Genomic DNA, 24,380 nt, shown 5'->3' on the forward strand with positions numbered 1-24,380 from the left:
TTCCTGGCAGATACAATCACGCTGATTGGCTAAGATGCGGAGTGACTTCATTTGATGCGTAGTTCTAGCGGTGTTTCGTACTATAGCGCGCATTCAAATGTATATCAGCTTCAAATTCAACCAAAGCGCCCTGTACCTCCATCCCAAGTCGAATGGCAAAAGTAAGCGTTCAGGTGAATTGTGGAGACCCAACTATGCTGCTGGCGCTTACAGTACATTGACGTGCGAAACTAAAGATCCCGGAGTTTCAACAGTAAAGGCGCAGCTATTGCAAGGGCCAATTATCACTGGTGGATGCCCAGTCCAAAACCACAAAGTGCCAAAAAGGAAAGAACCTGGCGCTAACTGAAACCATAGGCATGGAAACATTCATCATTAGGCATATCAATTGCACCAGATGCCTCAGATTCTGGGAACTGTCAATTTTGAGAGTGCAGAGGCCGGAGCGGTGGCATCCGACCTCAGGGGGACCAGATTGATGAGGAAGGAGATGTCGTCGAACGACCTACCAGAGGATTATATACTCGACCAGGACCTGTGAAGGCGGACCTCGAACGGGAGACAGGCGCCATGTCCCATTGCGGGATAGCTGGGGAAGCTAAACGGTCGAGATGACACTAAACCCAACATGGGGGGTTACCGAAAACGGCGTCCTCCTCCTCGTAAGTGCGATTTGTCCTATTTTTTCTTAAATACTATATTGAATATATAATCATTTTTTAAGACAGATTAATATTAATTGAGTTGTGTCAAATTAATCAGGCATTTTTACAAAATTTATAACAGTGGCTGAGTAGTCAGACGGTTTGGTGCAGCAGCTGGGCTTACTGAGATAACAACTATATATATCAATTAAAGACTAAGATTTGGCCTGGCACCCCTAAATAATCGCAACAGAGAAAATGACTCGACACAGACATTAGTCCAAGCACATCAAAATTCAGTGTCTACTAGCCCTTCAGCTGCTATAAGCCTCTTGCAAGAGTACGGGTGACCCAGGGAGGTTCACCACGAACATAGATAAGGAACGAAGGAAGATATCAACCGAGCAAAAAGCACAGAAGTGGAGACTGAGATACACCCGGACGAAGTATACCGTGTATCAAACAATCTGCTGCCGTAGCATCAATCTAGAACGTTTTTGATGTTTGTCATATGTAGGTATGTTTACAGTGGCATCCTGACTAGATAAGGAATCCTCAAAGGAAAATGTATTCTAGTCCCTTGTAAAGTGTCAAAGTGAATTGCTGTCCGATCATAGCCATAGCCACCATATCCACGTCAAGCATCGCCCAGAACACCCCAACTCCATTGCTTGTATGCCGCCAATGAATGAACCCAACAACTCCGGCCACTGTAATCCGGCCGGATACAAATGAAATAGATAACAAAGAAGGGAGACGTTCATTCGACCCCATTGAACATCGATATGTCCCCATCACCTCTCTATCCGACTTAATGCCCCAAGAATCAGACCAAGGTCTTCTCTCGGCCGTGGCCGCAGGGTGAGGTTCTTGCTCTCGCCCTCGCCCTCGCCCTCCTCTGCTGCAAGTCGACGCATGGCGTTTCCTGCATCCCGTTCATCCAGTCGCTCGGCGCAGATGCGCAGTACTCGCGACGATACGGTGTCTGACATGGTTCGGTAAAGTTCGATATCGTGAATGCCGGCCGCCAATGAATCGAGGGTCGGCGCTAGAGTATGGGTTATCCGGGAAAGCCTCGTGGATATAGCCGATGGTGTTACTGGTGGTAAGCTAAGTTCTGATGATGACGCCGCCTGAGTCTCAGAATGAGGTTTCCACTTTGCGGAGTCGGGATCTATCGATTCGTAGATATTCTGCTGTGAAGGGTCTAATAAAGATAAGTCAATCGGTTCGGGTTCTGACCGAGGTTTGGGTTCAGCGTCGGATTGCCGGGGTTCTTGTTGGCCATCCGGTGCCGTCTCCTGCTGTTTCGATGGTTTGATCTGTGGAATAGAAGGTGGTCGAAGAAGTGCGTTGAGAGCGTGCCTCTCTCGTTGTAGCCTTTGCATTGTCAGTATGTCCCGAGAAGCTATGCTTCAGGATTATGTACCTTTGTATTTGCTCCTCCAACTCCTTGATCTTATCTGCGTTTTGAATATTCTTCGGATTTGGCTTCTTAACAATGACGGCCGGCGGATTCACGTCCTCTCGCTCGAACCAGTTCGAAAGCTGGGAATTAGTAGAGAAATCTTTGAGTAGCTCCTCCTGGATTACACGCGCTAAAGTATCGTTAGTCTGAGACTAAACTTCCAGGTCGGCATGACGCACCCGCTAGGCGAGCGCTCGCATCCTCCGAGCGCCCTCGTTTATCACTCATTGCTCGAGTCGCGCACCAAATCAAGAGCTGCCGCATCCTCCGTGGTTCCGGCAAGTCAGCCGCAATGTGTTTGTAGAATTCTGCAGTGTCAACTTGGTCATGAGGCAACGCTGTTAAAGCCGTCAGTGCCATCTTGAGCTCTCGCGGAACAGGTTACCCACCATTAGACGCCCCGGAGTCAATTAGCGAGCTGGCCCTTCGTCCCCGCATCCCCAAGCTACTCCGTCTGTTTCCTTTCCCTGACTTCGCCGCACCCCTCAATTCCTTGTTCCGCTGTATGACCGGTGTGTCCGCCATAGGTAAGGTGATCTTCGATGTCCCAGCATGTTGCGGTTCGGGTGAAACAAAACCGTTCCGTTCGCCATCATGAGATTTACTCGGCCTGCCTTTCTTCCTCTTCTTTTCCACCGGTGCCGTTTCACCATTGTCCTGCCTGCGCGTTGTGCGCGTTGTGCGCGTGGCGCTCGCCGGTTGTGCTTCTGGCTCAGATAAAGTAGGTTTCGTAGTCGCCCTCGTTTGCCTGGTCGAACTCTCCGATGACTTCTTCGACACTATCGTACTCTCTGACTTCTCAACCGGACGTTTCTTGGGAGGTCGGCCCCTCCTCGGTGACGGTTTAGGAGCGGGTATCTCTGGTTGAGGAATCTCCGGGATAGAATCCACCGTCGGTTTTGATTTTTTAGTCTTAATGCGAGTAAACTGGAACCCCTCATCTTCTTCATCGAAAACCTCTTCTATAGCGATAAAATAACATTAGCACACAGACAGTTCATCACACACAAGCGCATATCCCCACAAATCATCCGTAGCACAACTCTTCAAGGCGAATAAGAACACTCACGTTTTCTCTTGGTAGATGCCGTTTTCTCCTCGCTCTTCTCCACACTGCTCAAACTCAATCGCGCACTCGACCTTGTCCCCTTTCTGCCAGGCGCGGCAGAAGACGCAGGACGCGCCTGCGCCTGGGACGTTGCCATATCAATAGACTTCAGAGGTACGCGACACTTCGTCTTAATCCTAGGAGTTTCCAAAACCGTGGCGGTCATGTCAGGACCTCGGAAAGGTGGGGAAGCGAGTAGCGACGTAGATGCACAATAAAGATAATGAGAGTTGGATGAATATAGCGCGACCTTGTTTGTTTCGAAGGAAGAGAAATAACTGTAGTGTTGGAATTTGGTGTAGGTTTATCCTCCCGTAGATAATTTGGTTGCCGGTATTGGATATCGCTTCGCTTGGAGCCCTTTTACCACTCAATAGAGAATTGAATCTAAGCAATCGCTAAAGCTGTGTTGTTTCCTCATATATTTCTTATAGGTGATCTGGGATAGAATGGTTGCGCGGTCGCAGGAACCTGACCCGGCAGTATCTTTCAATAGGAACGGGGGCTGTTGAGGGACGTGTGTCGATTGACATCGGAGGCGCCCTTCCAGTACACCGTTAACTTCAAGCCGCAATTGACAGCGACCGCTCGAGACATTTAAAATGAGAATTGCCGACTTCTTGGATTGGCGAGTTTCGCAAAGCGCTCCTTGTGCGGCGGTGCTTAAGCTCTGGGGGGTTTGGCTCTTTCAAGTCCGCCGCCGCAGCACGCGGTTGTTTTGGTCGTGGCGCGTGGGGGACTCACACTAAGCCGTTTTGGGATTGGCATCGTTCAGTCTATTACTTTGGCTAGTACTACGTAATATATCTAACAGTGTCTGATATTGAAATAATCTTCTGAGAAATATCAAATAGATGGTACATAGACCTGAAATAATTTACTAATATGGCATGGGAATTTATATGTTCAAAAATATCTAACATTTACACACCCATCGATAGTCGACCCTCATAATCCATCAATGCTAGTTAGTAGTGGCAATGCAGACAACTGTGCTAGATAGTTGCTCAGAACGAATGGCACCAGACCCCTGAAATCACACCGGAACGCCTTGGAATGAACGCTTCTCACTTAATGAACAAGTCTCATGCAAACTCAGACGCATCGGTTGGTGGAGCCAAGCTTCCTTCGATTCGGCGCTTGGCAGCCTGCATCTCCTCTACAGTGACGTTTTCTGCCTTCTTCGGCAGGTCAGGTTCGAATTGAGGAATATCAGGACGGTGGCCCACAGACATGCCCACACGAATCTAAGACGGAGGCGGCTTATGTTAGTAAAAACAGTCCACCACCAGCAAGGGGTAAATGAAGGAACTCTTACCAGGGTCTCGAGAGGGCCCTTCGAATTATCCACCAGGTCGCTGTCAAAATTTACCACTCCTTCTTCGAAGAGAAGCAGGAGGGTACTTCCACCGAACTTGAAGTATCCCAGCTCTTCGCCTCGAGCGACTTTCTCTCCAGCCTGACGTGTGATGACTGTACTTCCGACCATCATGGCTCCAACACAGACTACCATGACACGACCATGCGCAACCGAATCGATGGGGACAAGGACTCTAACATTCTCTCCGTAGACATCTAGTGCGGAGCGGATGGCCATCGGGTTCACCGTGTAATATTCACCTTCAATGGTTTTGGGCGTTCCCATGACGCCATCCACGGGAATATGGAAACGGTGATAATCTTGGGGTGCAAGACGGAACACTCCTAAACCCCCGTTCTTGTAGCGGTGGGCGTCCTCTGGGTAAGCATCACCGAGGAGTCTCTCAATGCTGAACTCCCTTCCTTTGACCCAAACACTAGTTGCTTCGTCAAGACGGTCGAAAACAACTGATCGGCAATCAGCTGGGGACACAACAATTCGGGGCTCGTCCGGAGCCGAGCAAGGTCGAGCGCCTGGCTTCAGTTCGCGATAGAAGAATTCATTGAAAGTCTTAAACTTCTCTAGAGGAAGAAGAACCTCGGACAAGTCGAGTTGGTGGAAGCTGATGAAGTCTTCAATTTGACTTGCGGAAGCGGGGTCATCATATTTCTTGCCTTGTTTGATACTAAGCGACTTGAGGATTTTGCGAACTGCAGGAATGGTCAGCTTCATCCGGGACTTCCGGATAGTTAATTGGAGTGAGCATACTTCTCTTTTTTCCATCTCTCGACTCTTCAGCCCCTTATACAGCAGCCGGATACCAAGACGAACATAGACGCTCATCCGCTCCTCATTGATTTGTCCCGTAATTCGATCTTGAACAAGAATATTCGCGGAATTGGCACCCAGCTTGTAGCCTCCATACGAGATCTTTGTAATCACCTTAGAATACCATTTGCGCTGCGCTTGACTTGAGGTCACGAAGCCACCCATCACGAGGTTGTCGACTTGTCTCCAGTCTCGACTAGCACAGGTAGCGATGTGTGTGATGATATCGGCATCTGAGCGTTTTGAGAGCCGTGGTTGATGACAAAGGGGACATTCACGGAGTTCAATGACATGCTCTTCACCACGTTCATCGCCCAAGTCATCGGGCTGAAGGTCTTCCTCGTTCGTCATTAACTGCTCTTCAGTGGGTAGTGTGGGAATGGCTGTTCTCTGAGGGTCAGCATTGACCGGCATGCCTGTGCTTGATTCGAGGGAAAGATCATTGTCGTCGCTGGATGGCTCCTCGCTGTCTTGACTGCCTGTGGATGGCGTTGGAGTGAGCCCCCTGCCAGTTGTCCTGGAATCTTTCTGCAGTGCCTGCAGGGTATCTTCTAAGCAGATTACAGCTTGGTCAAAAGTCAAATCCATTGTCTCACTAGCCTCATTTTCCGCACTAAATCGCTCGAAGAAGCTGTCAATAGTTGATTCCTTCAGTGTGGAACCAAGGGTATCGAGCATTGTAGTTAGCTCGACTTTGTCAATGCGGCCGCTGTCATCAGCGTCATATTGTTTGAGCATTAGTCTCCAAAATTGCTGCCGCAGTGCCCGGTAGGGCATGTATTTAGCCTTGATGAATAGCTCCGGAGAGTGCTTGTCCTCCCATCTTTCTTTATGCTTCATCAGCAGCGGAATCCGATATGTCTCCAGGCCCTCTGCTTCAAGAGGGGCAATCACGCTGCCCTCGTTCTGGACTGATGTTGGCGTTGTTGACAAGTAGCTACTACTACCCTCCTCTGGGAGTGATGATGGAACTGATGTCGGGATAGATTTCGGGGCTGATGGTGGTGGTAGTGTCGACTGCTCCTGCGTGGCTTGGTTCGACAAGGAAGCTGTAGAGCTTCTTGACCTGACCAGGCCTGGCCTTGACAGTTTTGATAGGCTGCTAGTCGATGGGGATGGGCTAATCCCGATCTTGATTCCAGCTTTGTTATTGGAGAGAGACTCGGTGGACCCTGTAGGATCAAGCGCGGTGTCCAGGAACTTATAGAGTCCAGTCTCCGGGTCTGATTCGGGAGCAGCGTGAATCAATGTTTGAAGGGGAAAACTAGCCGAGGCAACGAAGTCGTTCCCAGAGAACTTGTCTCGGTCCATGACTGTAAAACTAATGGTATAAGACTGTTCATGCTTCATAACTTGGAAGACCATTTTTTCGTGGTATATTGGGTTGAGATTGTGGCGCACGACCGGAGTCCGAAGCGTCTTTCTTCCCAGCGAAGTCACAACAAACGGGTCCATATCAAAGGAAGTTCGTGTCACTGTAGGATAAGTCAGCTAGGACACATTGTCTACAGATTGATGGTATCATACCATTGCGTTCCGGTGGGAGATCGGTCACCTTGACAATCTCCATGAACACGATACCCTGTACGCCATTGCCGGCACCAGAGAACTGATACGCCCTCGCTGCCAGCGACTTCCGCCTGAGTCGCGCGAGACGTAGCCTTCTCCGGCGCTTCTCGTTAACTTCGGGTCTTCCCAAGTCATCGGCCTCATCGGATATGTCTTCGGATCTTTCGGCTTCATCTGATATGGTCGCAGGAATTTGCGGATAATCATCGTCTTCCTCCCCACAGCCGATCAGTGTCTTGAACTTCTGATATGTCTCGCTCGGAGGGGCTGTTGGATTTGCAGTATCGACGAGTGAGAATTGAAGTAGAATCTCTCCTGAAATGTTGCTGTCCTTCTTCTTTCCCGATTTCCGCTTCGATGTAAGGGTATACCATTTGGACTTATGCGCTTCATCAGCCTGGACGTCCCTCGTCTCCGGTCGCATAACCAACACTCACCTGCTGATGTATCTGGCCTTCGGCGAATATTTCTTCCAGAGGAATGTCAAACTCGCCCATATAATCCTTCCCGAACCGATCGTGATCCCAACAGATACACTCGAGCAATGGCACACCGACGATTGGCATTTCAAAAGTCACGTTCCATTCAGGGTTCAGGGTCTTCGGAATCGTAGGTGTCGATTGTCGTGCATCTCCGAGTGTGACAACTAGGTACTAGTAATCGAGCCATGTGGTCAGTCCCGGTTCTAAGGATTTTAAACAGTCGAGGTGTCAAGGAGCCACTTACTGGGTCGCTCGTTCCATTTCGATCTTTGGCAGCAAGACACCTCCCCTATTTATTGAACGATCAGCATGTTAGTCCTCGCAGTCCGGAATGTACCGAGACGGTATAACCTGCCCGATATACAGGGGGAGGTCGCACTCACCCGTAAGACAACCACCTTTAGGACCAGCGGCTTGGCGTCTGGTACCCTCATGGGACTGGTACTTCTGCTTTGTCCGGGAGTAGGAGTATTACTCCGTGAAGTTAAATGAGTACTGAGCCGTTGTGGCAACGGTAACCGCACCATGATGGCCGTCGAGTGGGGGGTGTAGTGAGACGGAGATGGAGACGGGACACGTCGCGTCAACAGCAGAAGCTGACGGGTTGGAATGGAACAAGGCCAGGATATACGAAGTCAATCAATCAAGTAATATAATTGAGGATATTTAAAAGGGTATGAGTTGTATATGGTTGATTAGTAGGCAGAAGTCGCTCCAAGTCCGGAGAGGTCGCGGGAAATGTCAAGTTCTGGGCCGATCGATCTACTCGGGACGAACCAAGAAAACAATCAATAAGACCAAGACGGGAGGACCACAGTTTGAGAACCGGGGAATCAAAAGACACAAAGAACAATTGCTTGTTTCGAGACTGTGTGATGGGGGAAAAAGAGCGAGGGAGTGGGCAGATGGGCGAGAGAAGTGGGCGAGCTAAATGGCAGTCAGTTGTCCACAGCTCACTATGAGGTCTGTGACAATGCCGATAGACCAGGAGTTTTCGCGTTTGGGTTTTTTGAGGGGAGGGATTTAAATTACTGGGTCTGCGACCTAGATTAATTTCGTTTCTTTCTTTTTTGAGTTGCTGCAAGGTTGTTTTATTCAGGAATCTTGTCCAACATTTATATGGTGTACATGTCTACTACTAGTAAATAACCGCGAAAGCAAGTCATCATCACTGCATAATTCTGGGGGTCTGTAAGTCTCCAACCAAACCACAAAGCTTCTAAATGAATCCAAGCAGTAATCAATCAAATGGATTCCTACGGAACCTTCGGTTAGCAGACTTGGCACTGGCCAACCCCAACAACGTCACTTACTGGTTCTCAACTAAGATCCACTCCCTCTTGTTGTCTCCACCCTCTTGAATTGAATGACTTGATGTACTACGGAGTACAAATAAATGTGGCTGCCTAATGTGGCTAAGGTGGTACCGTACCCTTACTGCATCCGGTACTGCTAACCTGGCGCCAGGCACGATGTATGAGGTATACTCCATACATCCATCTCTGACAGGTAAAGCTGAGGGAATTTGTATTCTGCCTGGGGTTTCTTCTAAAAGAATATGGCCCACGATACGGAGTGTCCAATGGAGAAACAGTAAGTATCACAATAAAAACAAATCTATCCCAAGGTCCACAGCTGAAGCACCCCTTGCCTTCCTGGACCTATTTTCCCGTCAGTCGGGTTGGTCAATTATACTTTGGGTTAGATTCTCAACAAATACCGCGGTAGATTCACTCCCCCCTCACGTATTCCGAGTACTCTTTGGTGTGGCTTTACTTTTTCCTAGGCTCCTCTTGGATTTACCCTACATAAATGTCTCACTGTTGCAAAACTTGTACTTAAAATATCTCAAACGTCGCCCCCCTTACTACAGTAGTACCGTTAAAACTCCTTGTCTGTCATTCTTTCTACAACAACTATTATTTCCGAAAGTGCAACTCTCATTACTTTCCTCATATCTACACCGGGCAGGCCAATTTATCTACGTGGATTAATACACCCTACTAGTAATTCGTAGTGCATAGCCAAGAAGCACGAAGCCCCCTGTGCGTGCATTGAAACCTGCATATACGGACTAATCCAGTCTAGCGTGGCAGTGACCCTCTCTCAGCCTCTTTCCTTCCCTTATCATGGATTGAGGGGTATAAGGATGTAACAGCATTGCTTCAAATCACTAATTTTTTGGGCCAGCTGTTCCCTCTGCCCCGCACTTGTCATGCAGTGTGCGGTGTGAAGTGACGTCGATCGGAGATGATCAACCCGCTTGTGACGATCAAGACATCAAAAGAAGCCTTCAATAGGTAGTGATAAAGGACATTGTCAGCGACTTGTACATTATGCAGAGGTATTAGAACTTCTTTGGTCTCACCTCCGCAATACAGTTTGAAGATAAAGATCGACCATTGGTATTGCTTTCACTCAGTGTCGACCTAAACCTGCCCGACCGACTAGGTTGAACAAGCCGAGGCAAGTATGACGCTTTCGCTCTCACCGACTGACTCCTAGGTAGAAAGCACCAATTATTGCTATTCTATTGTCTTCAATATTGTCACATGATAGGCCCCTCTGTGGAGGTACAGAATTGACTACTGACGGGGAGTCCGAATGCTGGCGGCAGAGTAGGGCCCGGAGAAAAACAATCAGAGATGAATTTAATCCTGTCTCCGCTGGTCTGTCCTTCCCCAAACTTCGGCCGCGTTAGCCTTCCCCTTAGTCTCCGGTACCCACCAGTAGATAAAGCTTCCAAGGAGACAGGCCATCGCTGCAAAGATCCAGTAGATCCTGCCTCGTCCACCCAACAACTCGTTCAGCATCGGGAAAAACTGTGCCACGATGAACGTGGCAATCCAGTTCGCTCCCAGCGCCCAGCTCTGTGCGGCGCCAACCGCCTCCGGGCCAACGAGCTCAGAGGCTAGAATGAAAGGGACTGGGCCTAGACCGACGGCGAAACAAGCAACAAAGAGTAGAACAGCTATGGCGGATAAAGCTTTCTGGTTGAAGTAGATGCCTAGCGCCAACAGGACGGAATTAAGACCCATACCGCTGATACTTAGGAGTAGGCAGGAGCGTCTACCGATCTTATCAGGCAGTGGGGAGCAGGCCAGGGTGATTACAAGATTGATAGCCGAGATGATCACACTCAACAGGGCTGCGGTGGTGGGAAGGATGGTCTGCAAAAGGGAGACACTGTACATGATGATACTGTTGATACCAGTGAACTGCTGGGAAACCATGACTCCAACCACTGCAATGATGGCAGGGTGGTAAAAAGAATCAGTAATAGCCCGCAACATGGTAACCGGAGGTTGTTTGGGTGGCATGTTTCCAGACGGTGGTGATAGTAGGGACTGCTCTTCCCCAGAGCTGTGCTCAGGCGTTGCAAATGTTCTCCAGCCTTCAACCTCTGGCTCGATGTCTGCATCCTTTCCCCGTATACGTTGTAGCACCTGTCTGGCCACATTCCCTTTCTGATGATCTGCGAGCCAGATGGGGCTTTCCGGGACTAAGAAGAGGCCGAAAAGCTCCAGACATCCGATGGCGCCAGCAATTGCAAGTATAATTCTCCACATACTTCCTTTACTCAAGAAGTAACCAAGTGACTGTGTCAGCAGAATACCGACGTTAGTCATGATTTGTGTAAAAGCGCCGAAAAGCCCCTTAGCACTGGGAGGAGCAATCTCCGAGATATATATTGGACCCACGACGATGGAAGCGCCTGCGCCAATACCAGATAAAAGCCTACCTAGACTCAACATGGGTATATTGGACGCAAATGTTTCCGCTATAGGGCCTAGGATGAAGAAGATGGTGGTCGCTCGCAGTGTGAACAAGCGGCCATGTTTGGTGGCAACTGGACCCGACAGGAGAGCTCCTAGCAAGCCACCAAGTGTATATATAGAGGATACCAGGCCGAATTGGGATGAGTTCATAGGTATGCATTGCGGAAGGCCCGGTGTTGCTGTCGAATGAATGCTTTTTCGCTCGCAGGTGATCACGGCCTGGGGGGCATTGAGCTCAGCCTATCATAATATATTGTCAGCCAATGTATTGGAGCCTCCAGTATGCATCAAACTGTGTGTAATACCAAATGATATCCGAACTGAAGTGGCCCCAACGTGGTGATAAAAACAAGGTAGATCAGGTACGGAGTGACCTTCGACCCGCTTGGTCCACCGAGGACCATGGTGCATATGCTAATAGAGCTCCCTCTACTTTTTCGAGAGCTTTCAAAATTGGTTCGGGTTCATTGATATTGATTGGAGATTTGATGATTAGTTGTTGAGGTGGAGTCCCCTTTATCTCATGGGATGGAATGACGTTATCTGGATCCTTATCGGACTTATCGGGATAAGGAAACTCCGTCGCGGAAAGTAAAAACAGAACGTGATCCTTTTGATCTGTTGATTCTCCATGCTTCATGTCAAATATGAGTCTGTTCCTTGCCATTCTTGTTGTTTCTGTATAACTCTCCAGATGCATATACCTAAGGATTCTATTGATACGCACTTGTACCTCATTGAAGTGGACTTCTTGAACTGAAGGATCAGCCCATTACGTCCAGACATACATCTACTAGATAATTACAGAGTAACACTCCAACGAAGGCTTTGGTTTTATATAGTATTTTGGAAAACAGTCCAGGCTGGTATATATACTAATCTGGATCATTTTAGGGAGCTGTTTTAATGGTCCACACTATGTTTCAGCTATCCTTGGAAGTGTCCAGAACACCTACTCCGAATTCATTACCAAATCCCGCAAGGGAGATGTTATACAAATGCGTCTCGACTAATAAACTTGGCAATATGCCAATAGGAATCTGCACTCGAGGGTAGTAGATCTGAGAATGTTATACGAGACTACAAGTGACATGGCCGAAATACGATCCCTCCTTTACCTCTATGGGACTAAAGAAGATATCACCAGACAAAATCATTTGAAATACTCCTTTCAAGAATCCTAAAAGCAATATAAATAAGGCTATACTTTCTTTTATCTGTTTCAGTCATCAACGTTATCATTTATCATTCTATCATATCGACTGACATCATGAAAGCTCGCGAATATATCTATAAGAAAGGAAATGAAGACGAGAATATTCTTGTTGACGTGTACTGGTCAGAATTATCCTTCAAACGTAGCAGGTCCCATTGGTTGGTAAACCTCACTGTGGGAATTAGGGTACTCGTTATTGACTTGGCCATACAGCAATTATCTTCCATGCCGGTGGTTTTGTTAAATGGTCCAAAGAGGTCGTTCCAAAATCCGAGATCTCTACTCTGACAAAATTAGGGTTCGTGGTATTAACGCCAAACTACAGACTATGTCCACAAATACCTGTTTACAATGGACCGATCACGGATTCTCGGGACTGTTTGGTGTGGGCAGCCAACGAATTCCCTGGATTGTTGCAAAATGAGTCTATGGAAGTAGATCCGACTCAAATTGTTACCATGGGACATTCTGCAGGTGGTACATTGGCTTTACTGATGGTGCATCCGATCTATGAGACTTACAGAAGCAGGTCACTACTGTCTAACCGAGGAATAGGGATGTACACCGGAAGTCCCAGTCACAGCGATTCTTGACTTCTATGGCCTCAAATACTTTTCCAATCCAATGTGGCGACTACCTATTCCCGAGTTTGAAAAATCATCCTCCTGGCCACAAAAGTACACCGACAAGATCTACGAGGGGTACCAAGTTTCCGCATCGGCGCGTTTCTTGGGGAGCGATACTCTTCCTCCGAGGGATGCATGGTTCGCTACTTATATGAAACAGGGAACCTTGTTAGATGAGATAGTCAAGAATGAAGATAAGAGTTGTATTGACGGTACGGCTCGGCTTTCGACCTCGTTTCCACGAACCATATTTATGGTACAGCAGTTAAAATGACCCACCATCGTTATAGTGAACGGGCTCATGAAGAATTGAAGGGGTTGGGGGTCGTTACAGATCTGTTGCTGGCAGATGGTGAGGAGCATGTGTTTGACTTGACCTTGGAAGAAGATGACGTGACCTTTGTTAAGTACGTCTTACAGGGTTGAAGTTCCTTGCTCGGGCAGTAGAGCTGCTGTAAAGAGTGAAGATGTCAAGCTGTAAGTTGCGGGTACCTTGCGTGGTTGAATCATTATATGAGTGAATAGCCAATAAGATTGGTTGTACATAAAACCAAGAAAAAATGCTCTTATCATGCAATGTCACTTGAATTATCCTTGGATAGGGATACAGTTAGATGGATTTGACTACTGAGCACCTAGGGTTATGGGGGTGGAAGAACCAACTCATTGGTCAATTCACTAGGATTGCTGACTAACAATCCAGGGCATAAATCCAGATGCAAACAAATACAAATCAGCGATCGTGTTTTCAGCTTCTCAGATCCCCATACCATTTTCTCCCTATCACCATTATTACTGCATCCTGCAGGTCTCATGGTCTAGCGGTGGAGCTGACCCCCCGTACCTCCCTTTTATCTTCGTGCACTGTTCGCACCACACCACCCACTGGGTTCCATGGGTCTGTCTCCTGATTTATTGAAGCTAACCCTCGGCCATCTCCACATTCGCCTCTTGCCTCTCTCTCCATGAGTCTGACAAACCCACCCTCATCCTCCGGCCCGTTAACTGCTGCTTCGTCCAGGCCCACTGCGGCCACCGTCAGCCAGAGTCTGTCTCTGAAAAAGAACCTGCAGGCCGCTGTTGATGGTAATACCAGTTATTATTATCTTCTATTATAATTCTCGTTTTTTCATAACCTGTTACCTTTTCATTCTCTTTGTTCAATCGATTTTCTTTTATTTTTTAGGGTTGCCATGTCACGATGTGCCCTGATTGAGTGAAAGATATTCTTGTCTGCAATCGTATGAACACCTATAGTACCACTTCTATATTACACCTTCACAAAGAAGGCGATCAGTTGTCCACCAAGATATTCTTTGCATTTTTCTTTCATCATGTTTGGAAGGAACTTCCCGTTCTTCAACTCTATCGGCGGGTTTTATCCACGTGGTAATGGCTTTCCCTGACTGGCATTGGATTGAAAGACTCCAAATACCGTTTCCCTCTTAATGACTCCTTGTGTTCCCTGAAAATTATTATCGGTACTATGCTATAGTATTTGGACTGTTGATCTACATGTTGTGGAAAATGACTATTGGAAGCTAACGCTATTATGATGTTTAAAGAGCACCTAGATCCAAGGAAGCCGTCTGGAACTGGATATACCAGCAAAGTCCGCGTCCGCGACAAATACCACATCGTGGGATTCATTAGTAGCGGCACTTACGGACGAGTCTACAAAGCCCTTGGCAAAAATGGTCAGAAGGGTGAATTTGCAATCAAAAAGTTGGCAGGATCCATCCGTTCTTCCGTTAGTCTCGGATCGCTGACCAGTCGCAGGTTTAAACCGGATAAAGAGGGAGAGATCATCCAATACACCGGCCTCTCACAGTCTGCCATTCGAGAGATGGCCCTGTGTTCCGAACTGGATCATGCCAATGTCGTACAGCTAGAAGAGATTATCCTTGAGGACAAGGCCATTTTCATGGTCTTCGAATATACAGAACATGATTTACTGCAGATTATTCATCATCATACGCAACCACACAGACATGCTATTCCAGCCCCAATGGTCAGGTCGATTCTGTTTCAGCTTCTCAACGGTCTACTCTATCTCCATACTAATTGGGTATTGCATCGAGATCTGAAGCCAGCCAACATTCTGGTTACGTCAAGTGGCGCCATTCGTATCGGAGACTTGGGTCTGGCTCGTCTCTTCTACAAACCCCTCAACTCTCTTTTCTCGGGCGATAAAGTCGTGGTCACGATTTGGTATCGTGCCCCAGAATTACTGATGGGTAGTCGTCATTACACCCCAGCTGTCGATCTCTGGGCCGTCGGATGCATTTTTGCAGAGCTTTTATCCCTCCGCCCCATTTTTAAAGGCGAGGAGGCCAAGATGGACAGCAAGAAAACGGTGCCATTTCAACGTAATCAAATGATGAAAATCATCGAAATCATGGGTCTCCCCACCAAAGACATTTGGCCGGGCATAGTGTCGATGCCCGAATACTCCCAACTCCAGTCACTAGCCATGTCACGTGCTCCCGGACATTTTCCCCGGTCTTCGAACCTGGAAGGCTGGTATCAAAGCTGTTTGAAAAATGGCGGGTATGCCACCTCGTCCGGTGCCGGGACCCCTGGGGCAGATGGCTATGATCTGTTGTCGAGATTACTCGAATACGATCCTACCAAGAGGATAACTGCGCAGGAGGCACTAGAGCACCCATACTTTAAGAACGGAGGGCCTATCTCCGCCAACTGCTTCGAGGGCTTTGAAGGGAAATATCCACACCGTCGTGTCACTCAGGATGACAATGATATCCGGTCTGGAAGCCTGCCTGGTACAAAGCGGAGCGGGCTACCAGATGATAGTTTAATGGGACGCGCCTCGAAACGGCTCAAAGAATAACCTAATTATAGTCGATACGTTGAGAACCTATTTATACTTTGGAGCGGGAGTAATTGCGGGCTTTTGAATCTGCATACACTTCATTTGTGGCATTTTGCATTGGCGTTCGTTTGGTTTTGCTGCCGAGATGGCATGGTAAATTTAGCATATCTACAGTATATAAGATAAATATAGAACATTTAGTAGAATGTTAGCCGTTCAGCGTCATCTTCATTGTAAATGGATATACCGAAGATTCACCTATGATGTAGTAAACTAGACAATCAAGATACATTCCCACATTCGCGCCCAATATCCCTGTTACCTACCCGCCAAGAACCCAGTGCCAAATGTCAAACAACGTGAGAAGAAATTGGAAGAAATTCAGATCAGAAGTAATTACATCAAATGAAACGGCTTAGTAGCCTGATTCATAGTTAGCGATCATTCCAGAAAACGAAGGGTTGTTTCTATACGTACCATTTTGTTCTCTCCGTCCGTTCCCCTCATCGTTATCATTATCATCGTCCTTACCTGAGAGTGCAGACGCCTGGCCAGCAGCATCTTGAATGTGCTGTTCATCGCCGCGAAGTTTCTCAAAATAAGCTTTGATATCCTCCGCACCCACAGGCTTACCCGTCTCCGCAAATGGCTTTAGAAACTCCTTAACTTTGTCACGCAGATGATTGTATACCATTGCGCCTTCGATGGCTCGCACACGATCGATGTTGCTCAATGCAGCTTCACCGCGGTCAAGGAGGCTACCGGTGCCAGTGCTGCCACCACCATTGGCTTCCCCATTCTCAGAGAGCGGGGGCTCGTAGGTTTCTTCTTCTTCACGCAACTGGATGTGCGGGGAGAGATTGGGGTAACAGTCGCGACAGCGGCAGAAGTGGTCGCGGAAGTCTTCTTTCAAGAATAAGGAGAATGCACCGGAAGGAGCAGGGTCGGGGAGAGAGTCATGCTTGTTCTTCAGTGAAGGGGGTTGGGTAAGCTCTTCCTTTGGTGTTGGGTTGGGCTCTGGCTTCGAGTCCAAGGGGGTATTCTCAGTATCTTCCTTGGTCCGCTTCGTAGTCGGCTCGCCTTCTTCCTCATCCTCCATTTTCCGTTTCTTAGGATTAGTGGTTTGTTCTTCTCTGACATCTGTAGTTGTAGTATCTGGTGTAGGCCCGGCAGTCTTGGACAATCCACCTTCCTTGTACACAGGGGGAAGGAAGCCCACCGTTCCCGCATATCGTTTCAACCAGGGATTTGAGTCAATGCACTTGTAGCAGAGAAAAGTCTCGAAATCGTCTTCCCCAGGAAATCCCGGAGGAAGTGGCGTCTCTTCATCATCCTCAATCTGACCATTCCCACCCGCGTTTTTCTTGAAGTCCTTATACCAATCCCGCGGCAGCCCGATGAGACACTCTGGATGCCACCAGTCTTCTCCACAGCCGCCCGATTCAACGGTTCCCAGTCCAAGACACTGAAACATAGTTCCCTTTTCTTCTTCCGCATTATAGTCCTCGCTACAGCCACAGAACTTGTTCTGAAAATTTTGGTTATACTTGTTCTCGGGATGCGCTTGTTCAGAATGGACGCCCTTCGCGCCGGTCTTTGGGTCGTTGCGCAACGTGCATGGAGCGGACGATGGTATACGAGTCGTACCACAATCACATACAAAGTTTCGTTTGTTGAATAGTTCGACGAGTGTGTGCTCGCCATGACAGGCGATGGAACAGGAGTAGCACACTCCTGCTGCGGTGTGCGGCGCATCGGCGGTCTTTGGAGGAGGGTTGCAGGTTAAGCAAGCGTATAAAGTTTGTCGCAATGGCCCTAAATCTTTCGTGCAGGAGTCGAATGACTAAAAGGTCAGTTCCTTGTGTCGTGGTATATCGCAGGCTATGCTCACATAAGGTAAGATTTCGCGTGCATCAGCTTCGAGTTGCATCTGACTTTCGATGAATCTAAAGTGAACTGTTAGATATTGGTTTATTTTGGATCGCCCATTGCACGAGTGTACTCTTCATCAACTTTGACATGGAGTGGGTACTTACTCTTTCGCAGTCTGCGAGTTCTGCGAGCTGAAGCTCTCGCGCCGGTTGCTGGCATTGTGGCCGTTCTTCGTCTGGTCGGCATCAGACGGCACGGTCTCAGAGTTATCCATATTAATTAAATGAGCCGCTGATTTAGATATAAGTATACTAATCAAACAGCGATGGTAGGATGAATAAAAACTGTTCTGCGCCTAGCTCTCGTTATGCGTTCAGACACGGCGCGGCGCCAGAGCACTTTAAGTGTTTGCTTTGTTTGCAGTTAGTAATGAGCCGAGCGTGATTTATTTGCTTTACATTTTATATTGTTATATACATATAAATACTTCTTTTTTAGATCAATGATGAGAGTATAATTTGAATTTTACTTACTTTTAAACCATGGAAACATCGGTTATGAAGCGCATCGCGAATCATACCGTATGTCTGTTCCAGGACTATATCCACCATCGTGATAATCACGTTGAACGACGAAAGATGAACATTCTAAGTCTCACTCATTGAGCGAGATCCTAAGAAGGGAATAGCGCGTAGAGACTTGCTCCAGAGCTTCTACATTAGTGCAACCAGACCATGTCTAGGCCTCTGGGGTATATTATCAGGCACCAAGTCATAGACTTTCCTAAACCGGGTTTAATTGAAAAGACGCGTCATGTCGCGTTTTGACGCGTATCTCGATACCCGCACGCATCACCGCCCCAGCAACCGATTGATTGAATCCCTCCCTTTGCTCCTCCTCGCAGCACACCAAAAAGACCCTCACTCAAAAACATTTGTGGGTTTGGTTCAATTTGTCATTCTTTCAAATTAGAATCCCTCACACTAATATACACACACACAATGAGGTATGTACCAAAATATATCCTGCATGTAGCGCATTATCCATCCCGAAATTTTTTCTCTCTTTTTCTCCCTGCTGTTCAACTTTTCGAGCAAGGCTAAGAGCTACACAGTTCACCACTTCGCCCCAGTAATACCGCCGCAAACCGTGGGCTAGGCAATTTGAACCGTCGCAAGAGAGACAGAGAGCCCGATGATGAAACATCTTCAATCGCTCCCCCCTCTAGTCGTAAGTAGAAGCATGAAGAAAGAATCTGTTCTGTGTCCTTACTGACTTCGTAGCCCCCCCCTCTTCCCCTCCCATGCTTCCTTTTGAAGATGACGACCGCGATGAAGAAGCAGAGCTTTTGGAAGATATTGACGACCTTGACGAAATGGCAGAGGAAGGAGAGGGCATTGATCTGTTCGGCGACAGCTTCGAAAGAGACTACACGAGCAGAGAAGACGATCGTTATCAGGGAGCCGACATTGATGACGAAGAACAAGAAGAGCTAGACATAGGCACACGTCGCCAACTGGAAGCTCGCTTGAACAGGAGAGACCGGGAACTGGCACGGCGCAGTCGCATGCCTCGTGCTTTTCTGCAAGACGACGATGACCAAAACATAGATCTTACTCGCCAGCCTCGCCGGCGGAGGCATCACTACGACGAGGACCGAGAAGATATTGACATGGGTGAAGGTGGCATGGAAGACCTGTCATTGGAAGAGATGATGGATATCAAGGCCCCTAATGTCACAGACTGGGTGTTGCAGCCCCAAGTCCTGCGCTCCATCTACCGAGAATTCAAGGCGTTCTTGACCGAGTTCACTGACGACTCCGGTGCTTCGGTGTACGGAAACAAGATCAAGACTCTTGGTGAGGTTAACTCGGCCTCTCTCGAAGTCTCCTACGATCACTTGTCCAGCACCAGGGCTGTGTTGGCATACTTCGTGGCCAATGAGCCCACCGAGGTTCTGAAAGTTTTCGATCAAGTTGCTCTCGATGTCACATTATTCCATTACCCCCAGTACCACGACATCCATAATGAGATCCACGTTCGCATCATCGATCTTCCTACCATCAGTACTCTCCGTCAATTGCGCCAGTCTCATCTCAACTCCCTTGTGCGTGTCACTGGTGTCGTTACGCGCCGCAGTGGTGTGTTCCCGCAATTGAAGTATATCATGTTCGTTTGTGGCAAATGTAATATCACTCTGGGGCCGTTCCAGCAGGAAGCCAGCCAGGAAGTAAAGATTTCCTACTGCCAGAACTGCCAGTCCAAGGGGCCGTTCACCGTTAACTCAGAGAAGACGGTTTACCGCAACTACCAGAAGATGACTCTTCAAGAATCGCCTGGCTCCGTCCCCGCTGGACGACTTCCACGCCAACGTGAAGTGATCCTTCTTGCAGACCTCATTGATTCCGCTAAGCCTGGTGACGAAGTTGAAGTGACTGGTATCTACCGCAACAGCTACGATGCCCAGCTCAACAACAAGAATGGATTCCCTGTGTTCGCCACTATTATCGAAGCAAATCATGTTATCAAGTCTCACGACCAGCTGGCTGGTTTCCATTTGACTGAAGAAGATGAGCGTGAAATCCGCGCCCTCTCGCGAGACCCAGAAATCGTGGACAAGATCGTCCGTTCCATTGCTCCCAGTATCTACGGCCACCAAGACGTGAAAACAGCCGTCGCTCTCTCCCTCTTTGGTGGTGTTAGCAAGCAAGCCCAAGGAAAGATGTCGATCCGTGGAGATATCAACGTCCTACTGCTCGGTGATCCCGGTACTGCCAAATCTCAATTCCTTAAATACGTTGAAAAGACCGCCCACCGTGCTGTCTTTGCAACGGGTCAAGGTGCCAGTGCCGTCGGTCTGACAGCCAGCGTGCGCCGCGACCCGCTAACCAGCGAATGGACTCTGGAAGGTGGTGCTCTCGTTCTTGCAGACCGCGGTACATGTCTGATCGATGAGTTCGACAAGATGAACGACCAAGACCGTACCTCCATCCACGAAGCCATGGAACAGCAAACAATCTCCATCTCCAAAGCTGGTATCGTCACCACACTGCAAGCTCGCTGCGCCGTTGTCGCAGCAGCAAACCCCATCGGCGGCCGTTACAACAGTACTGCACCTTTCAACGCCAACGTCGAGCTCACTGAACCCATTCTCTCTCGTTTCGACATCCTTTGCGTCGTCCGCGATCTCGTGGATCCTGCTGAAGACGAACGCCTTGCCAACTTCGTTGTAGAATCCCACCATCGCGCCAACCCAGCCCGTCCCCTGCGAGACGAAGAAGGCAACCTAATCGATAGCGACGGCAACCGCATCGATGAAGAAGGCTATCGCCTCGATAAGGATGGGAACCGCCTGCCATTCACCCCCGAAGAAATCGCCGCTCGTGAAGCCGCAAACCGCAAAATCGAAGAAGAAAAAGAGGGCGAAATCCCCCAGGAACTCCTTCGCAAATACATTCTTTACGCCCGTGAACGCTGCCACCCGAAGCTCTACCAAATCGATCAAGACAAGATTGCCCGTCTTTTCGCAGACATGCGTCGCGAATCCCTCGCAACTGGCGCATACCCCATTACCGTAAGCTTCCACAAATAAACCCTACAAATCAGATAAAAAGCAAACTAACAAACACATTAACAGGTCCGTCACTTGGAAGCCATCATGCGTATCGCAGAATCCTTCTGCAAGATGCGTCTATCGGAATACTGCTCCAGTCAAGACATCGACCGCGCAATAGCAGTAACAGTCGACTCTTTCATCGGCAGTCAGAAGGTTTCCTGCAAGAAGGCTCTCTCTCGGGCTTTTGCCAAGTATGTCCTTTTTGCCTTTTCCCTTTTCTTTTCCTCTCCTTCACCGCCTTCATTTCATTTGCAAGTAATACGGTATTGACAATTATAAAACAGGTACACATTATCTAGACCTAAGCCTCAGTCGAGACGGAAAGCGGGTATTGCTGCGCCGAATCCGTATATCCCTAAGGCGGCTGCGCCTCGGGCTTACTAGATCTTATGTGAATATAAACTGTGCGGGGTTTACGTTAATTAATGGGAGCTTATTCGGATTGCTATGATATCAAATTTTTTTGTTATTTCCTTTTTAATAGAAATTTGAACGAGATACATTAATGTGTGTGGATTCTGGATTCATTTGACCTGATCTAATTCGGGTCGATTTGACTTGGATGAATCTTTTCTTATGGGTTTCATGGTGAGATATTTTTACATTCAGTGTGTGGAGTTCAGGGTCTTCAGTGTTGTGCTCCTGTGGATTTGGAAGTGAATGTCGTTGATCAACTATCAGTCAGATAAGACATACAGCATGTGATTTGAGAGAAACAACTGAATAGAAAAAAAACCACATAGAAACTACAGAAAACCAGTCCCGTTCCCAGCCCCAGAGTAACCATCAACCAACGCCGTCCATTTTCGTCCGCGCTGCCAAGTGAATAAAATAAACCATGTACCACCCACCATAGACAGCCCCAGGCTATCCTGTATTCGCCTGTCCCTGCCACCCCTCCTGCGGGAATGGAACTTTCCCAGACTTACAGGGTATCATTGTAGTCATGATATCCTGATGTCAATCGATGAAAGGTTTCCTGAGGTACTAGACCAAGCCACATTGCTATCTACCTTTGGGAAAGTGTCCTAGTGGGCCGTGAAATGATGCGTTCCAGTATTATTCCATCTGTGTCTTCCCAAACGACCAGTCGTGCGGTCCCAATGCAAGGAGTACAGAATAATGATGATAAAAAGGACATCTCAAAGCCTTCAGTCGTCACTGATTCGTCTCTCGGGACGGGGCTTGCGCAAGCTCTTCATCCGATTGATAAAGCCGCCGCCACCACCACCCCCGCTGGCATTACGACCCTCGTCGTATCCGTATGATCGGTCCTCTGTATGTCTCCGTTCCAGGCCGGAACTTTGCTTCGGGCTGCTAGAAGAGCGAGCTCGTCCCAGTCCTTGTGATTCCTCGGCGATCCGAGCACCTTTCTTCTCCCACGCATCATCGTAATCCTGGAAGAATGGGTTCTTCTCGTTGGCCTTGATCGTTCCGATATTACCGGAACCCGCGGGTGCCATATAGGATGCTTCAGGTGATACCACGCGGCCGTTGGATGGGCGATTACCCACTCCGCGGAGTCGTTGCGCCAAACTCTTTTTCCGTTGCAGACCTCCCGCCCCTTGTTTGATCTGTTGATCATTCTCGCTCTCACGGCGTTGGATGGCAGCTTTACTGGCGGGAGCCCCATCCAAGAAGGTACTGGTTCCTAATCCCATACTCTGTTCGCCATGCACCGGCTCGATCCGCGAGGTCGGATCGAAGTTCACACCTTCTGTTTTACGAGTCTCGACTGCACCATAATCGTTATAACCTTGCTCCGATCTTCCGTGGAACAGATCCAGATTAATGTTCTGGTTGACGGGACCAGAGCCTCCTAAGGCCATGTTGGCAGAATCTGCAGGGAAGGCTTGCATGGGGGCTGTGCGTAAGCCCTTGCGGTTACGGTTCGGGTTGCACGCATCAAACGGTCCATCGTGATGGAACACTACCCACAAATTAGTCGGATGCTTCAGATATAAAGTACCATGTCAGGTGGGATCACTTACTTCCAGTGCCGTAGATACTAGTCACATCGAGTTTGTCAATAATGTCAAGTTGGTAGTTGGTCTTTTTCGAGGAACGAGACTTGCCGTCTCGATGACGAGCTTCCCGTTCCCGCCGCCTCCTCTCCCGTCGGCGTCGCTCGTCTTCTGGGTCAAGCAGCTTGGGACGCTCCATGATGGACGACTCCGAGTTCCGACGAGGCCGGCGATCACGGTCCCGGGGCCTCGGCAGGCCTGCACTCGGCGGGTCAGCGAAGATGTCTAGCGGATCTTTCCCCCGGCGCTCCGGACGTTCCTTCGACGTGGTTGGGCGGTGACCGCTCGAAGCACCACCATTCTGCGAAGGCCGATCGGGGCGAGACGGAGCGGGTCGGTAGCCCGTTTGTTGAGGGGCTGAATTGGAGTTGAGTGAGAGGTTTTCCTATGCGAGAAAGATATACAGTTAGATCCGTTTGGGTGGTGTGGCATCGATAGGAGACATACAAAGAGATCGCGCGTATTGTTCGTCATATCGGACCGATCGATGGGGGAGATGATGCTTCCAGTGCCAGTGGGCGCCGACTGTGGCGACAGGGGTCCGTAATCGTCGAGAAAAGGATTCGTCGAGGTTGGTCGTTCTGGGCGACTGCCTGAGGCAATCGAGTTTGATGGTGAGAGAGCACGGTTCCTGAAGGGGTTGTTGGAGCCCAGATTCACCCCTGGGACTTGTGGCGACGGTTGACGAACCGGGGAGACTGTACAAGAAATAGAAAATCCATGTCAGTTTTATCTCTAAGCACTCGCAGGCCAGACACGGTCTAAAATGACGACGGAATGAAGCAACACTGATAAGGGGAGTCGGGCCCCGCAACGATGTGAAACGTTCTGCGATTGAGCCCAGCCAAACAAAGGCGGATGACGAACCTTGCGGACCCAGCGCCATGGCGGGTGGATAAGCGTACGAGAGCGTGGGAGGTTGCTGAGAGGCATTCATGTTGGCGGAACACGCAAT

The 24,380-nt window shown here is 48.7% G+C and overlaps 8 protein-coding genes across 8 annotated transcripts; 3 read left to right on the forward strand and 5 right to left on the reverse strand.

The window, feature by feature from the left end:
- Positions 1–1,438: 1,438 nt before the first annotated feature.
- ANOM_002562 (Mis12-Mtw1 family protein) lies at positions 1,439–3,386 on the reverse strand (the record flags this gene model as incomplete). The annotated part of the gene is made up of 5 exons (XM_015547819.1): positions 1,439–2,024; positions 2,074–2,242; positions 2,292–2,450; positions 2,502–3,074; positions 3,182–3,386. The coding sequence occupies 5 exons, from the start codon at positions 3,384–3,386 to the stop codon at positions 1,439–1,441; spliced, it is 1,692 nt and encodes a 563-aa protein (XP_015410118.1).
- Positions 3,387–4,305: 919 nt separating this feature from the next.
- ANOM_002563 (putative phosphatidylserine decarboxylase Psd2) lies at positions 4,306–8,072 on the reverse strand (the record flags this gene model as incomplete). The annotated part of the gene is made up of 6 exons (XM_015547820.1): positions 4,306–4,467; positions 4,539–6,883; positions 6,936–7,374; positions 7,415–7,630; positions 7,704–7,748; positions 7,843–8,072. Coding segments are annotated over 6 exons (3,417 nt in total), but the record flags the coding sequence as incomplete, so codon positions are not given.
- Positions 8,073–10,110: 2,038 nt separating this feature from the next.
- Positions 10,111–11,724, reverse strand: ANOM_002564 (putative MFS glucose transporter; the record flags this gene model as incomplete). The annotated part of the gene is made up of 2 exons (XM_015547821.1): positions 11,544–11,724; positions 10,111–11,478 (listed from the first exon to the last, which is right to left on the reverse strand). The coding sequence occupies exons 1-2, from the start codon at positions 11,640–11,642 to the stop codon at positions 10,111–10,113; spliced, it is 1,467 nt and encodes a 488-aa protein (XP_015410105.1). The 5' UTR covers positions 11,643–11,724.
- A 784-nt stretch (positions 11,725–12,508) lies between these two features.
- ANOM_002565 (alpha/beta hydrolase) lies at positions 12,509–13,506 on the forward strand (the record flags this gene model as incomplete). Its single annotated transcript, XM_015547822.1, has 4 exons — positions 12,509–12,596; positions 12,668–12,951; positions 13,010–13,292; positions 13,346–13,506. The coding sequence occupies 4 exons, from the start codon at positions 12,509–12,511 to the stop codon at positions 13,504–13,506; spliced, it is 816 nt and encodes a 271-aa protein (XP_015410117.1).
- Positions 13,507–14,045: 539 nt separating this feature from the next.
- On the forward strand, positions 14,046–15,931 carry ssn3 (cyclin-dependent serine/threonine protein kinase SSN3; the record flags this gene model as incomplete). The annotated part of the gene is made up of 3 exons (XM_015547823.1): positions 14,046–14,166; positions 14,646–14,805; positions 14,860–15,931. The coding sequence occupies 3 exons, from the start codon at positions 14,046–14,048 to the stop codon at positions 15,929–15,931; spliced, it is 1,353 nt and encodes a 450-aa protein (XP_015410115.1).
- A 322-nt stretch (positions 15,932–16,253) lies between these two features.
- ANOM_002567 (putative metaphase-anaphase transition protein (Mlo2)) lies at positions 16,254–18,059 on the reverse strand (the record flags this gene model as incomplete). The annotated part of the gene is made up of 4 exons (XM_015547824.1): positions 16,254–16,336; positions 16,391–17,756; positions 17,805–17,859; positions 17,950–18,059. 4 exons carry the CDS (start codon positions 18,057–18,059, stop codon positions 16,329–16,331), a joined length of 1,539 nt encoding a protein of 512 aa, XP_015410116.1. The 3' UTR covers positions 16,254–16,328.
- A 727-nt stretch (positions 18,060–18,786) lies between these two features.
- Positions 18,787–21,785, forward strand: ANOM_002568 (MCM DNA helicase complex subunit MCM2; the record flags this gene model as incomplete). Its single annotated transcript, XM_015547825.1, has 5 exons — positions 18,787–18,791; positions 18,900–19,015; positions 19,069–21,359; positions 21,423–21,592; positions 21,686–21,785. The coding sequence occupies 5 exons, from the start codon at positions 18,787–18,789 to the stop codon at positions 21,783–21,785; spliced, it is 2,682 nt and encodes an 893-aa protein (XP_015410122.1).
- A 767-nt stretch (positions 21,786–22,552) lies between these two features.
- On the reverse strand, positions 22,553–24,380 carry ANOM_002569 (Pal1 family protein; the record flags this gene model as incomplete). The annotated part of the gene is made up of 4 exons (XM_015547826.1): positions 24,293–24,380; positions 23,873–24,123; positions 23,393–23,810; positions 22,553–23,331 (listed from the first exon to the last, which is right to left on the reverse strand). Exons 1-4 carry the CDS (start codon positions 24,360–24,362, stop codon positions 22,553–22,555), a joined length of 1,518 nt encoding a protein of 505 aa, XP_015410123.1. The 5' UTR covers positions 24,363–24,380.

Source organism: Aspergillus nomiae (genome assembly GCF_001204775.2).
Source record: "Aspergillus nomiae NRRL 13137 chromosome Unknown contig00036, whole genome shotgun sequence".
NCBI lineage: Eukaryota > Fungi > Ascomycota > Eurotiomycetes > Eurotiales > Aspergillaceae > Aspergillus > Aspergillus nomiae.